Source organism: Gnatocerus cornutus, chromosome 1 (assembly GCF_029298725.1).
Source record: "Gnatocerus cornutus isolate USDA-ARS CGAHR chromosome 1, icGnaCorn1.1, whole genome shotgun sequence".
NCBI lineage: Eukaryota > Metazoa > Arthropoda > Insecta > Coleoptera > Tenebrionidae > Gnatocerus > Gnatocerus cornutus.
Window position 1 is genome coordinate 25,013,580 of NC_142233.1, and position 12,673 is coordinate 25,026,252.

At 32.2% G+C, this 12,673-nt stretch overlaps 2 protein-coding genes across 4 annotated transcripts in view; one reads left to right on the forward strand and one right to left on the reverse strand.

The window, feature by feature from the left end:
• The first annotated feature begins 5,265 nt into the window (after positions 1–5,265).
• Positions 5,266–7,880, forward strand: LOC148180961 (uncharacterized). Of its 2 annotated transcripts, none has more exons than XM_088043995.1 (4): positions 5,266–5,386; positions 5,436–5,673; positions 5,718–5,980; positions 7,303–7,880. In XM_088043995.1, exons 1-4 carry the CDS (start codon positions 5,333–5,335, stop codon positions 7,789–7,791), a joined length of 1,044 nt encoding a protein of 347 aa, XP_087900121.1. In that variant the 5' UTR covers positions 5,266–5,332; the 3' UTR covers positions 7,792–7,880. The 2 variants fall into 2 exon arrangements, with proteins under 2 accessions (XP_087900121.1, XP_087900129.1); XM_088044003.1 differs by having other exon boundaries at positions 5,318–5,358; positions 5,408–5,673.
• Positions 7,881–10,473: 2,593 nt separating this feature from the next.
• LOC148180962 (neurotrimin-like) overlaps positions 10,474–12,673 on the reverse strand; it is a 117,996-nt gene continuing 115,796 nt past the window's right edge. The window contains exon 6 of one of the 2 annotated variants that reach the window (XM_088032445.1): positions 10,474–11,345. In XM_088032445.1, coding sequence (XP_087888571.1) covers positions 11,248–11,345 — 98 coding nt within the window. In that variant the 3' untranslated portion in view covers positions 10,474–11,247. Of the gene's footprint in view, positions 11,349–12,673 lie in introns of both variants that reach the window. The other variant, XM_088032439.1, reaches the window with a different exon arrangement.

The window sequence follows — 12,673 nt, forward strand, 5'->3', positions numbered from 1 at the left end:
TCGATCGTTCCACAATTCAAAGTTCTGCAATAGTTGAAATATTTAATTTCGTCGTTGTAGTTGTTCGATTTTTGTTTTAGAATTTCTTTTTCTTAACATAACTCTGAAATCCTTTATAAAATTCGAATTTCCTCTCTTTCAACGATTCGTTAAGATACAAAGGATATCAGTGACGTTGTACGACAAACGTCGACATCAAACAGCTCAATCACACAGAGTATTTGCTGTGATGACAGAAACAAACGCACTACCGCTTGATAACAGACAACGAACCGTTCTGTGGTTTAGATAACCGGTAATTCGGTAGTTCTACATCAAAACGGGCTTTCCTTCCAGACCTCTTCAGTTACGTCATTAATTATTTTGTATCACTGTGTTTACGTTGCGCCCTAATACCAGCCGGAAATTTGAACCGAACAGAGGGATTATTGATTGACACCAGATAGCGCAAACCCGAATAGCGTAGGACAAGCTTAGTGCTAATTTTATCCCTATTAGAGGCCAATATACAAAGGCAAGAGGTGAATACGTTTTCAAGATTCAGGTATTATACACGCTACTAAAGAATGTTTAATGGAAGTTCTCTTTGTTTTATATTTTGCATAGGACTGGCGTGCACTAATGGATAATCCCATTTCGAACAGAGTAGAGAATGTTGCGTGGTGCATTTACTTTTCAGGAATAAATCAAAATATAATGGAAGAACGATGCATACTTACATTTTATTACGCAAGCTGGGAAATTCTTCATATACACTGATTTATTTTACGTGCAAAAATATTAGTTTACGTGAAATGCATGCCTTTGATGCATTAAAAGTGTAATTTCTCTACTACAAAATAAAACTTGTGACACAATTTTTTAAATACAATATGTACATTTAATGGCTGACTCAAAAGTTTAGGCCATATTTTATAGATTTGTTATCCCAGTTTTCTCAATGTTGTGACAATAAATTATTAAAACTGCCAAATTTTGTTTTATCGATTGATTAAACCGCGTAACAGATTGTGTAGAGTTAAAAAAAAATCTTTTTATTTTAACATGTGCCCAATACTTTTCACATATTTAACTAATTAATTATTTTAAAACAAACATGGTGACAAAAATTAATTAATTAACTCGTTTCAAAAAACAATATTTCTGCCATAATGGTGGATGCGCCGGGCTATGTGCACCCTTTTCATTACTAAAATTAATTCATTTAAATGCTAACATTTTTGCCTACATTCTTGTATGTTTAATAAACACTAATTAAACAAATCGTCAAATATTCAGCAAAATTTTTATTAACACAATAAATTAAAATTAAGTTAATAAAATTCTTCTACATACGTACCTACTTCAATTTTAATGAAAAATAAATTTTTGTTATTCGAAGTACATCACAAAGTTCAAAGTAACAAGGTAATTTTTTTAAGCGTAGTTTCTATTTATTCTCGATAATAGAAACCGAAATGGAAAAATCTTCTTTTCTCGACAGCGACGCTGTGTATTAATTATATAGTATTAACTCAAAAATCGAATAATTGCGTTATTAAAAGGAGCGTGCGTAATTCTCCTTCATCAGTTTTTAATATCGTCCGGAAACCCACAATAAAGTTAATTAACCTCGACAAATTAATATTATCTATAAGCTGCCAGACAAAATTAATTTAATTCTCACTCTTGATTAAAAGTAGCGCTACCAAATTTGTAAAGTTTAAACCAAATGTTAATTAAATTAATTTAACATTTGCTTTTTATGACATTTCCAAATTAGTAAACTCTACAGAAAACATATAATTAAATCGAAAACTCGTTGCCCTTAATCTTTTCGATAACCTCTTTCCATCGATCGAACCGTCGCGTCTACGACTCTTCTATTTTAAAGTAAGTATATTAAATTTTTTAACAATTTCTTTTGCATATCGTCGCCGCCATACTATCGAGAACAATGTAAAGACACAAATATGAAAAAAAAGTGTGATATTAAAATTCATATTTTTTTTAATATTGGAATGAAAATGAAGTCATATGTATACCGTTGTCTCTAACTTAAATAAACAAGAGAATGCACAGCAGCAAGCTTTAGTCGCAATAAAAAGAGGTTGTATTCTGTTTATTAACAACATCAGACGGCGGCAAATTTTATTCATGTAGTCTGACGTTTCCTATAAGAAATTCTTAGAGATAAAAAAAGAACAATTTAACTACATTACTAAGCTGATATTTGCCGTGTTTTTAAACAGGAAACTTAGAAGAACAGGTTGATAATTATATTGTTATTAGTGTCAGTTGGTCTGATGTAGGACTGGTATTATTACAATGTTCGTGCATGGTAGCTAAATGCATAAAATCGGAAATAATAATTCGAGTTATTATTGTAAAGGAAAAACAAATCTCAGAAAAGTGGAATTGCATTTTTGCTTTTATCGCAATTTAAAGTATGAAGGTCTTGATTACATTTAAAACAAATGCCCTTAAAAAACTAAAGCAATTTCGTCCATTTCAGTAGTTTGCTGCCTAAATTTGCCCTCATTTCTCACAAGCGACACTCTCCAAATCCGCCATTGTTGCCCTTCATTTATCATTAATAAGCGACTGAAAGCACGTCAAGTGAATGACACTCCCAACATTCCTAATTATAGTTAACAAACTTTAAACAGTTGACACTTTTGCAATAATGCGGTGGCAATTAAGTTGCAGCAAGTAAGTTGTAACCATTTAACACAGAAAATTTAGAAAGTGTTTTAGGGTTTCTTTACGGGCACTAGACATTTAATGACACCACTGCTTGCATTCTTTGTTTCTTGGACATCCGTTTCAGCTGACGCTTTAGGTGGAGCCGTTGCCGAAGCTTGTTTGAAAGCTTTCAAAGTTGGTGAGATAGCGATTTTTGAAGAAAGGAAAGTGTTAAACAGTTTTATACAATAGTTTTAGTAAGAAAAGCTTCGAAACATAAAGGGTTAGTAAAGTACATTGTGTTCAAAACTAAAAGTAAATTGTGATTAATCAAGGACAATGTTTTATTAATGAGAGAAAGATTTTAAATTTCCAGAAAGTCCGTCCCATGAGAATTATTTTTTTCAGATTTGATACAGATTATTTTCCTGGTCGTGCTTCCTGATTTATTTTGTAAAGCATGTTTTATAATCATTTATTACGTTTAACTCAGATTTTCAAATTAAACACACATAAAAAATTAATTAAAAATAAATCGTTATACAAACCTTCTGTGTATTCTCAAAAGTAGTGAATACTAATTAACGATGGTACATTAATTAACGCCAATTCAAAAGTGTAATTAAAAATTTCCATAAAACCAAAATTCTTGTTAAAAATATAGCTGCATGATTTTTTCAATTTATGAATATTAAAAAAATCGTGCTTTACTTGCATTATTTATAAGACAGACACCAGCCTTCTTCATACTTCTTTGAATAAGATTCTAGAATGCTCATTCTATTTCGACATTTTTCTCACTAAGCGTTTTCTGCTAAATTGCCATTATTTATATCTGTTTCTTTTACTCCATTTGTTTCTAGGTTATTTTTTTTACATTCTCTTATTCGTTTAGTACTGTTTATTTCTTTATCCCTAACTCAGTTGGTCCGAATTGGTCATTCTAATCAAATTTATGTTTTCCAATTACTTTGACATTTTGACAACTTGACTTGTTAATCGTCATGTTTTGTCTGTAACATTATTCTCATGCGCTTTGATTACACTCTGAATAGCTTTATCATCAACAATCTCTTAAGCTCCACCTTAGAATCCACCTTTGTCGTCAAGATTTCTGTTAAGAACGATTTGCGAACAGCATTCTTGTAAGATTTCGTTTTTGATCCTATTCCATTGCCACATACTGTGATGCAATTACTTGTTCATATGCTTTGTACGTACTATCGGCGACACCGAAATGTGAACGACTTTTTCGTTGTCATGGATTTTTCTCTGTATTTCCATAATGTAAATCAGACTTTTTTTTGGTTTTTCTCTAAACATTTTTTTTTACCTATTTAACTTAACTACTGCCATCAATTGTCATAAATGATAATTAGAAGTGCGCTTATGATTTCAAGTGAAAATTACGCTAGACAATTTTGCCGTACACATTTCGTTGTCGTCAATTCTAAACTTACCAAACTTAGAGTTACTTATTTATGGAATTGAGCAAACTTATTAAACCTAAATTAAATTCTTAATTCTAATTAAATATGTACTTAACATGATGTTAAAGTAATATGTGATTGTTTCCCTGCCAATCAAATTCTACCAAAGAGGAAATTAATCAGGAGTTAATTTCAGTTGAAACCGTCCTAATGTGCTTAGAAATTTTGTTTTTGCAAATTGTCTCTTGGGATGCAAGACAGAATTTTGCGAGTTCTGGGCACGCTGTATTATGCTACTTTATTTAAATGATTTTACAGATAATAAATACTATGATGATAAAGAGAATTTTAGAATTCTTAATATGTAATTTTTATAAATTCTTAGCTTGCTCATGAACAAAAACAGTTCAAAATTTTACTAGTGACCATTGTTCTTAATTCTTCCAATTAGCAGAATCTCAATTTTGTTTACATTCGCTTTAATAATGTTAAGTAAATTTTCAGTTTTTGGAAAATTAAGTGGGACATTCCGTACATTCTATGTTTATCGAAGGAAGGATTACTTTCACTTATGTACCTTATAGAAAAAAGTACTAAAACGATAGTTTTATATATAAAATAAATTTGTTTTAAGTATAGGCCTACATGATCAATACTATTAACAGACAATCTCCACAGACGATAATTTATTCAAAACTGTGATTCTCAACATTGGTATTCAATTTATTAAACATTTTCTGTTTGAAAATAAAATTGACAACCAAAACAATAGAGAACTATACGGAACTTTGAGAACAAACGACACCAACTTCCTGTCCTTAATTTTACCGTAAATTATTGAAAGCAGATACTAAGCAGCGACAAACTTTCTTTCATAAAAAGTTACTCTGATACATGTTTAGTAATTCCTGAAAGAATGTTTTTGATAGAAGTGTCTAAGAACTCAAGCTCAAGTATTAAAGAGCTTTATTATTAAACTTCTCCCAACACGAAAAGTTGCTATCTTCTTACTTTATGTAAGTGAATATTTATTTGAAAGAACGTTAAAAGCAAGCTCCTAAACACCTTGGGTCATAATGCAATAAAAAACCGTAACACAATTCGTTTCCCCTCCACAATAACATTTTTATAAGTGATGTGACACCGTCAGTGTTACCTATTTTTTATTTGACATTGGGAATTGTGCACGTCCGTTATGTTGGCTTCGTTTCTAACAGTTTATTCGCAGTTTTACCAGCATGCACCGTTCTGGTTTAGTAACTTTGTTAATGTCCTTTGCGCTTTTAATTTACGTGAGTGATTTTTTTTATAAGTTTAATTTTTTCGTTTTATTGTTGCCAGGGCCAAATCACCGAAACAGAAACTCCAACAACTGAACCTGAAAATCAGTTACCCGAGACAACTACGGAAAATCAAGGACAAAACGCTCCATACATCGATATGGAAATTATTAACATCGACGTGCTTCCAAAGATTGGTAACGTTGTTTTTGTGTCCTGGGGAAAGCCTTTAAAAGAATATGACCTAAATTGGACTTATGGAGTGTACTATGGAGTTAACATGGAAGAGGCCTTGAAAGGTGGGAAGGTAATTTTTAGTGTTCAAATCAAAGATGTATTTTAGAGCCAAAGATGACCACGAAGGACTTGTATGCTGAGATCGGTAATTTAACGTTTTGTACTCAATACATCTTTGCTGTGGGGGTTGTAAATTCAAACACGAAAATCGCTCATCCGGCTCGAAATGTACGCACGATTGGTACTCTGATCGACGAACTATCATCCCCCCAAAACCTACAAGTTGAATTTATCCCCGACGAACAACCCTGTTTACTAATTAAATGGTCGGCTTCGTGTCCAAACATTGCTACACCCGTTGGATATTTGGTAAGTCGCTGACGTTTCAATTTCCCTTTACACTAACGAAATAGAGAGGTTTTACAGTCATAAATTTTTTTCTGACCAGTAAAACAAATAAAAAAAATATACCAAAATGTACCACCTTTTTGACAATCCATTGAAAACGACATGACACATTGAAGTGCAATTTACCCTCATATCCTTTTGCACAATATTCCCAATTGCGAATGAATATACAATTCAAAATTATACAAATATCTTCCGTAAAAAATGCTGCGACTAATTCATTGTTTACTGAAATGTGTGCAACCTCAATATTTTCCGTACTTCATACATGGAATTTTAAACACGACTCGGTCAAAAACAATCAATCAATGCTCCTCAAATGGTAACTCACTCAGTTTTCAGAAGTTTAAAAAATATTTTTTATACAAAAAAAATTGCAATATAAAAAGTACACATTTTGATTGTCATTTTCTTTCATTCTTTTAGACTTAAGCGCATAATAGTGTATGTCACATTGACATGAATTGAAATGGTAAATAAGCAATAGTTTTATACCACCATTTATAAATGATTTATCCACTTTTACGCGTATTCGCGCCGATTTATTAAATTTCAACCGTAAAATCTTCGTAAAAATCAAAATTTTAGTAATTGAATCCACATTCCAAAAAAAATTGCATTTTGCGATTATAGAAAAAAATTTTGTTTGCTAATCGTGCGAAACGAATATTGAATATGACGGCAAGTGCGTAAAATAATACCATTGCAAAATAGCTATTTCCTTATTTGCTGTGGTTGCGATTGCAGTATTCGTTTTGAGTGCGTTAACAGACTGTTTCCGCATCGGATGCGTTACTATAGCAACGTCAGAAAAATGGATTTAATGGGCATACTAAAAAAATTACATAAAAAACTGGTTTTATAAAACTTAAAAACCCTTGTCAGTTAAAAATAGTGTTTTAATACGCTTGTTATAAAACTAGGTTTTAATATACTGTTTGGATATTCTTTAAGATCTCCGTTTCAAATTTATTGTCTTTACCCAGGAGTCAAGGTTGTAATTTAAGATCAGCATCAAGATAATCGCGATAATGGTGTAAGAAAGCAAGCAAAAAAATTTCGTCCACTTAAATTAAAGTTTCAAATTCCACTAAATCCATCAATTGTAACAAAAGTAATTGCAACGTAATTATGCCATTTGATGGAAAATATGAACCAAATTGTTGAAGCACTGATGCGCTTAAACATAAAAGGAAGTTGATCGTTTGAATGAATCCTCTTTCTCTAAAGAAAAATAAAATTTGGCGAATAACTAAAACGTTTTTTTTTTTTACCATTTTCAGGTAACTGTTCACGAATCGGACTCTCCCCGCCTCATGCTAATAACACACCCAAGAAGCACCTCCATGGAGTTAGGGCAAACTTTGCGCGTAATTTACGGCAAATCGTACGATATTAAAGTTGCCACAGACGTCGTCGGCTCTCAACCAACCCCGATTGTCTCATACAAAGTTCCACATTTCTTGCAACCCTACAAAGTACGATTGACGTCACGAACAGATGGAGCTTTCATGATGTATTGGCGCGAGCCGTATGTCCCCTACTATGTGGGAGCCTTCTTCTACGAGGTGTACGTCTATCCGGGAAGAAGTTTAGACTCCAAGCCTCAGATCTATGAGACAGATAGACCAGTTTTCCAGTTTCAAGGTAATCAGAGCGAGTACACTTTTATGGTAGGATTGAGGTCCGTGGATGGGGAGTTTAAGTCGTATTTCACCGAACCAGTTGTTCAGAATTTGTTGGGAGAAAATCTTACGTTAAGTGTTAATTAAAGTGACAACAGCGCTTGTTATTTAGTTCTAAATTTGTGTTATTGTTATATTTTGCGGATTTGTACAATAAAAAGTTGTGATTTTTTTTCTATTCGCTAAGTCAATCTGCCAATAAAACTCCTTTTTCACTATTTTATTCGGAACTTTTGCAAAAAAACTTAATGCATTTAGTGCGCTAGCGGAAGCTTAAAAAATTGCATATATTAAGTTGAGTGGCTTTTAACTTTAATAAGACCTGTGATCGCTAAGATAAAGTAGATTTTGTCGTCAGTCTAGAGCTAAAGTATCCAAAGTCGAAGTTAAATATCTGAAATGCAGATTTATTTCGCCCTGTCAAAGAAATGAAGTCCACTAATAATATTGTTATGTCATAATGTTAATTGAGCCCGAAAATGGCAGAGTCAGAGACCAAAATTTGCTATTTTCAGTTGAGGCTTCAGGCAAATTTCAATCTACTTTTGACCGCTGACCTAAATTTGCTTTATGTTGCGATTTGACTGCAATGAAACAGCTCATTATCTAAATCACAAAAGCGGGAGCCTGATATTAACTTAACCTAGTTAGTTACAACACAAGAGATTTCGTTTAAATTTCCTGTACTGATTTCCTTCTTGGCAATCCTGTCAAAGAGATCAATCACAAATTGTAGAGTTATCACATTCCGCAGTTCCAAATTTCCTCTTCCTCCTCAAATAACAAAACGTTAAAATTATTTATTTAATCGACTCTTGTTTGTTGGCCTATTGTGCACTCGGTGGGTCCATAAATTAATCTTGGAGTGAGCGCGTAAAGGGATGTTCATTAATTATTTAAACGGCCACGGTCAAATTGTAACAATGAACTTGTTTGCACACAAATGCAAATACTTTTAAAAACAAAAATGACCCGAAATCTGTAATTACAAAACCGTTAGCTGTGATCTGCTTGGTTAACTCATCCTTGCAAATATACATTTTTATTTCCGGTCATTAAATATAATTACATTGACGTGGAAAGGATGGCCCCTCACGAGGTTACTCTACTCCGTTATTGGAACGATGAATTATTAATTAGTTTTTTTATTTAAATACATCGCGTTTGTAGCGAGATTTCTTTGAAGTGCGGTAGCGCAATTAGAAAATGCAAATAATTCTTTAGAAGTGCAGGAACAGCGATGAAAAACTTTAAAACATATTTTCATTAACGTTATTAAATCACCATAACTCTTGCATTTTCCGCAGTAATAAAACTACCGCGATGTTCCTATAATGGTAGTTTTTTAAGACAACAGCTGCTGGAAAATGGTTTCTAAAAATTACGTCACGGTACTTGCATGTTTAATTTTAGGAGGTTTTGTTCTTTTTGTTTGGCAGTTTCAAAGCGATTTTACATTAGTGCGTCTATTTTCTTGGAATATTGACTTTACTTCGTTCTTTTGCAACCGGTAGAGAACAACCGTTAATGCTTCAACGAATCGATTTCAGAAAATCTGGCTAGCATATTTTTAAGGTAAATGGTTCAAACAACTTTCTGTGAATTGAATTAAAAAGTGAAAGATTTTAGCAAATAGTAATAATTTCTGCAATGAATTTACTTATTTAAAAGAGAGCTTAAAAATTCCTGTAGTAAAGCAACTCTCAAGTTTTTACTATTGGCAAAACATTAATGTGATAAAAATATAAAATAAAATGGAAAAAATCGTCGCATTTTAAATTTCACACCTACAAAAAATTCTCTGCAAGAAAATGAGGTTTACATAATATATTGCAACACAAAGGTTCTAATTTTGAAACTAAAGCTATTGGAATTAGTAAACCCTTGAAGCAATGGTGTAATGGCAATTGGTTATAGCTCAACACCTTTAGGGTCTGAATGACAACAGCTCTTCTCACCTATAACAATTTACAAACCTCTACCACCTATCTTTGTGTTTCACCTTCGAAGAATAACAATGAGTTAGATAAGATATAGCTGACAAAACCCTGACTAATAAAATTCGGCCAACTTCGATCTAGAACTTCATGCATACAGGTAAGTACCGTGCGTTCTCCGGGAATTTGAATTATGTTTTTTCGAAAATTGTAAATCTAAAAGTTATTTAAAGTTCAGTGTTATCACGCCAATAGTAAAAAAATGTAAAATTTTCGAAGGTGTGTAACTGAGAAATGTGGATCTGTCACTCTGTAATGTCGTTTTTTTTATGTCTAAAATAACCTTTTCTAAAGTTCGTGTTTACCTGTGGCACTTCCTACGCGCAGGTAACTTTGAAAAGTAAGGTCACCTTAGATAGCTCTTTAATTTTCAAAAACACCAATTTCGAAATATCGAGTGAGAAGTTTGAAATTTCACGTTGTTGATTCAATTATTTGAATAATGCCGCAAGGACATTGAATTCTAAAAATAGCTCACAAATTAAAAATTTCTTAAAGCACAATCGAGTATAAACTGAATTTAATTTCGAGATTCGAGAAAGCACGAAAAAAATAAAGCTCAAGTTCGCATGTTATTTTCCTATGAATTGAGTGAGGAACACTGGTATACACAAAAGTTTCTACATTTAATAAAACATTTCTAATATCAGACCGTATCTTATTTTAATCTCAGAATAAAAAAAACTAGCTTCAAGCTTTACGTTTTATGTGATTTTATTGAGATGTTTTATTACATTTTAACAACATTTTTAAGAAACATCAAATTTTATCAATGACAACCTTTAAAAATAGAACAAACATAACGACCGACAATTGAACATAATAAACTGTGAGTAGAAGTAAAACAAGAACAATGTGAGTCGTTTCTACATTGAATAGATTTCCTTTAAAAAAATAACAATATCCCTTAAAAGTCTCATATAAATGTACAATATTTTAATAAGTTATAGATATGGCCCTAATAATATATACAAATTCACCATTATCATTACGTCTATAATAATAATAATGAAGGACGCTGAAAAAAAGTCGTATAATTATGTCGTATTAGTAGCTTTAACATAGTAAATTTCTCTCATATCCTCTGATGATTACTGTGTTTATTTACAACAACTGTGACAATCTAAAAATTAAAAAAATCACTGATTGTTCGTACGGTCACAACACTAGTTTACGAAATTTTGAGCTTTAAAGCACTTTAAGTGATCAACGAAAAACACTCCTGGAAATTCCGACGGATAGACAAAGCATTTCCGGTGAATTATAAATGAATTCAGGAAGTTCAAACTGTATTAAACTTACAAAAACCGTCACTCAGTCCATTTTCTGTACATAAACACGCTTGTTTTCCTAAACGTAAAAAAAGAGCGAAATTAGAATAAATCCGTTTAATATTTCTTTACTTAACATTTCCTGCACGAGTCTCAACGATTCTGCTCAGAATTCATCACTGCACTGTTCTACACTATTTACACATTTATACATGTTTTCAGGATGACACTTTTTTTCTTAACTTTCGAGCTTTGTTCCCGGGAGTTGAAAGTTTTTATGGCCCCGCCACCGCCACCAGAACGCTGAGCAAGCATGCTGAAAATGGATACTCCAAGCGAAGCTGACCGCCGTGCTGCATTGCTGCTGGATGTTCTCCTGAAAAAAAGAAAAACTAAGTTTTCGTATTTACACATTTAAATTGGTAGTTTTCAAGATGGTGGCGGGATATGATATGATAAAAAATTCATTTTGGGAATACATGAAATGACGCCATTCACACCAACCACCACAGAATTAAATTGAATTGAACACTTTCGAATATGCAGCACAGTCATACATATTATTAAATTTCATAGTAGATAATATGCGTAAATTGTAAAATATGGAAATATGGAAATGGAAATTTCCCAACAAAAGCAAAATTGCTTTTAAACATTTTTCAACAATGTCGGTACAAACTTAGAACACGTTAAAAATTGTGAGAGCAGTTTGTAAGCTGGTCTAGAATTTTATAGAAATACTTCCAGGACACAGTTAGCGGAATATGTGTAATAAAAGTAACCAATATAATAAAGTTGCTTTACAATAATGCCAATAAATTTGAAACATTTTTAGCATTATTGCTTTACAACAATGTCAATAAATTCGCACACCAAGGAAGTAAAAATACGACGCCGACGCCGAACGATTCTCAGACATTTTTTGAGGCAGAAGAGTTTTGAGTTTTTGGGACAGAAGATTTTAGAGCAGTCTACATTATTCAGAAATTCAAATTAACAAACTTGATTTTTGATTTTTGTCCAGCTAGATTTGCCATCGGGACCACTGCAACGTCTCAGATTTTTTGAAGAATTTTGCAACAGCAACCTTTTGTTACACTATTTTTCTCTACTTAAGGATAGAACTTCTTTTATTGAAAGTCGTCTTGTACATTTTGTTGATACGTAATATTTTCTATGTAGTAAAGCTCTATAATGAACAATTTATAATATATTAAATGGTACTTTAGGGTCTTTGAAAAACGTCCTGTTGAATTTATTCTCTTCCATTTATTTCTGTCCCCTGTTTTTTCCTTCTTGTCCGTTATTCCGCATCTCTCATGTCCTTTCTCCTTTAATGAGGTCTCGGTTTCCTACTTCCTCCGCCTTCGGCTAAATTGTTTTTTTAAAGCATTCAAAAGGAAAGTAATCTTTACAATAACGAAGTATTATTTGCACAATTTGTTTCGTCATTTATGATGACTTTTCCACCTTAAAAATAAAAATAAAAATTAATTTTATTATTGTCGCTATCGATTAGAAGAATTCAGTTTTAGATAGTTTATAGGGCAAAAAACATTTGACGTCTCTCTAGCAAATGCCTTCAGCTTTAATTCATTTATTTTATTTTATCCATTTTTATCACATTACAGAACTCATTTGAGAGCAATTTCGGCGCGAAAATAAGTATTTTTGCTTTGTTTTCGTAAAACATTTTTTGTT

Coding starts and splice junctions, on each gene's coding strand:
- LOC148180961 (XM_088043995.1), top strand. CDS start 5,333: ATGCACCGTTCTGGTTTAGTAACTTTGTTAATGTCCTTTGCGCTTTTA. Junction 5,387..5,435: donor CCTTTGCGCTTTTAATTTAC/GTGAGTGATTTT, acceptor TATTGTTGCCAG/GGCCAAATCACCGAAACAGA. Junction 5,981..7,302: donor CTACACCCGTTGGATATTTG/GTAAGTCGCTGA, acceptor TACCATTTTCAG/GTAACTGTTCACGAATCGGA.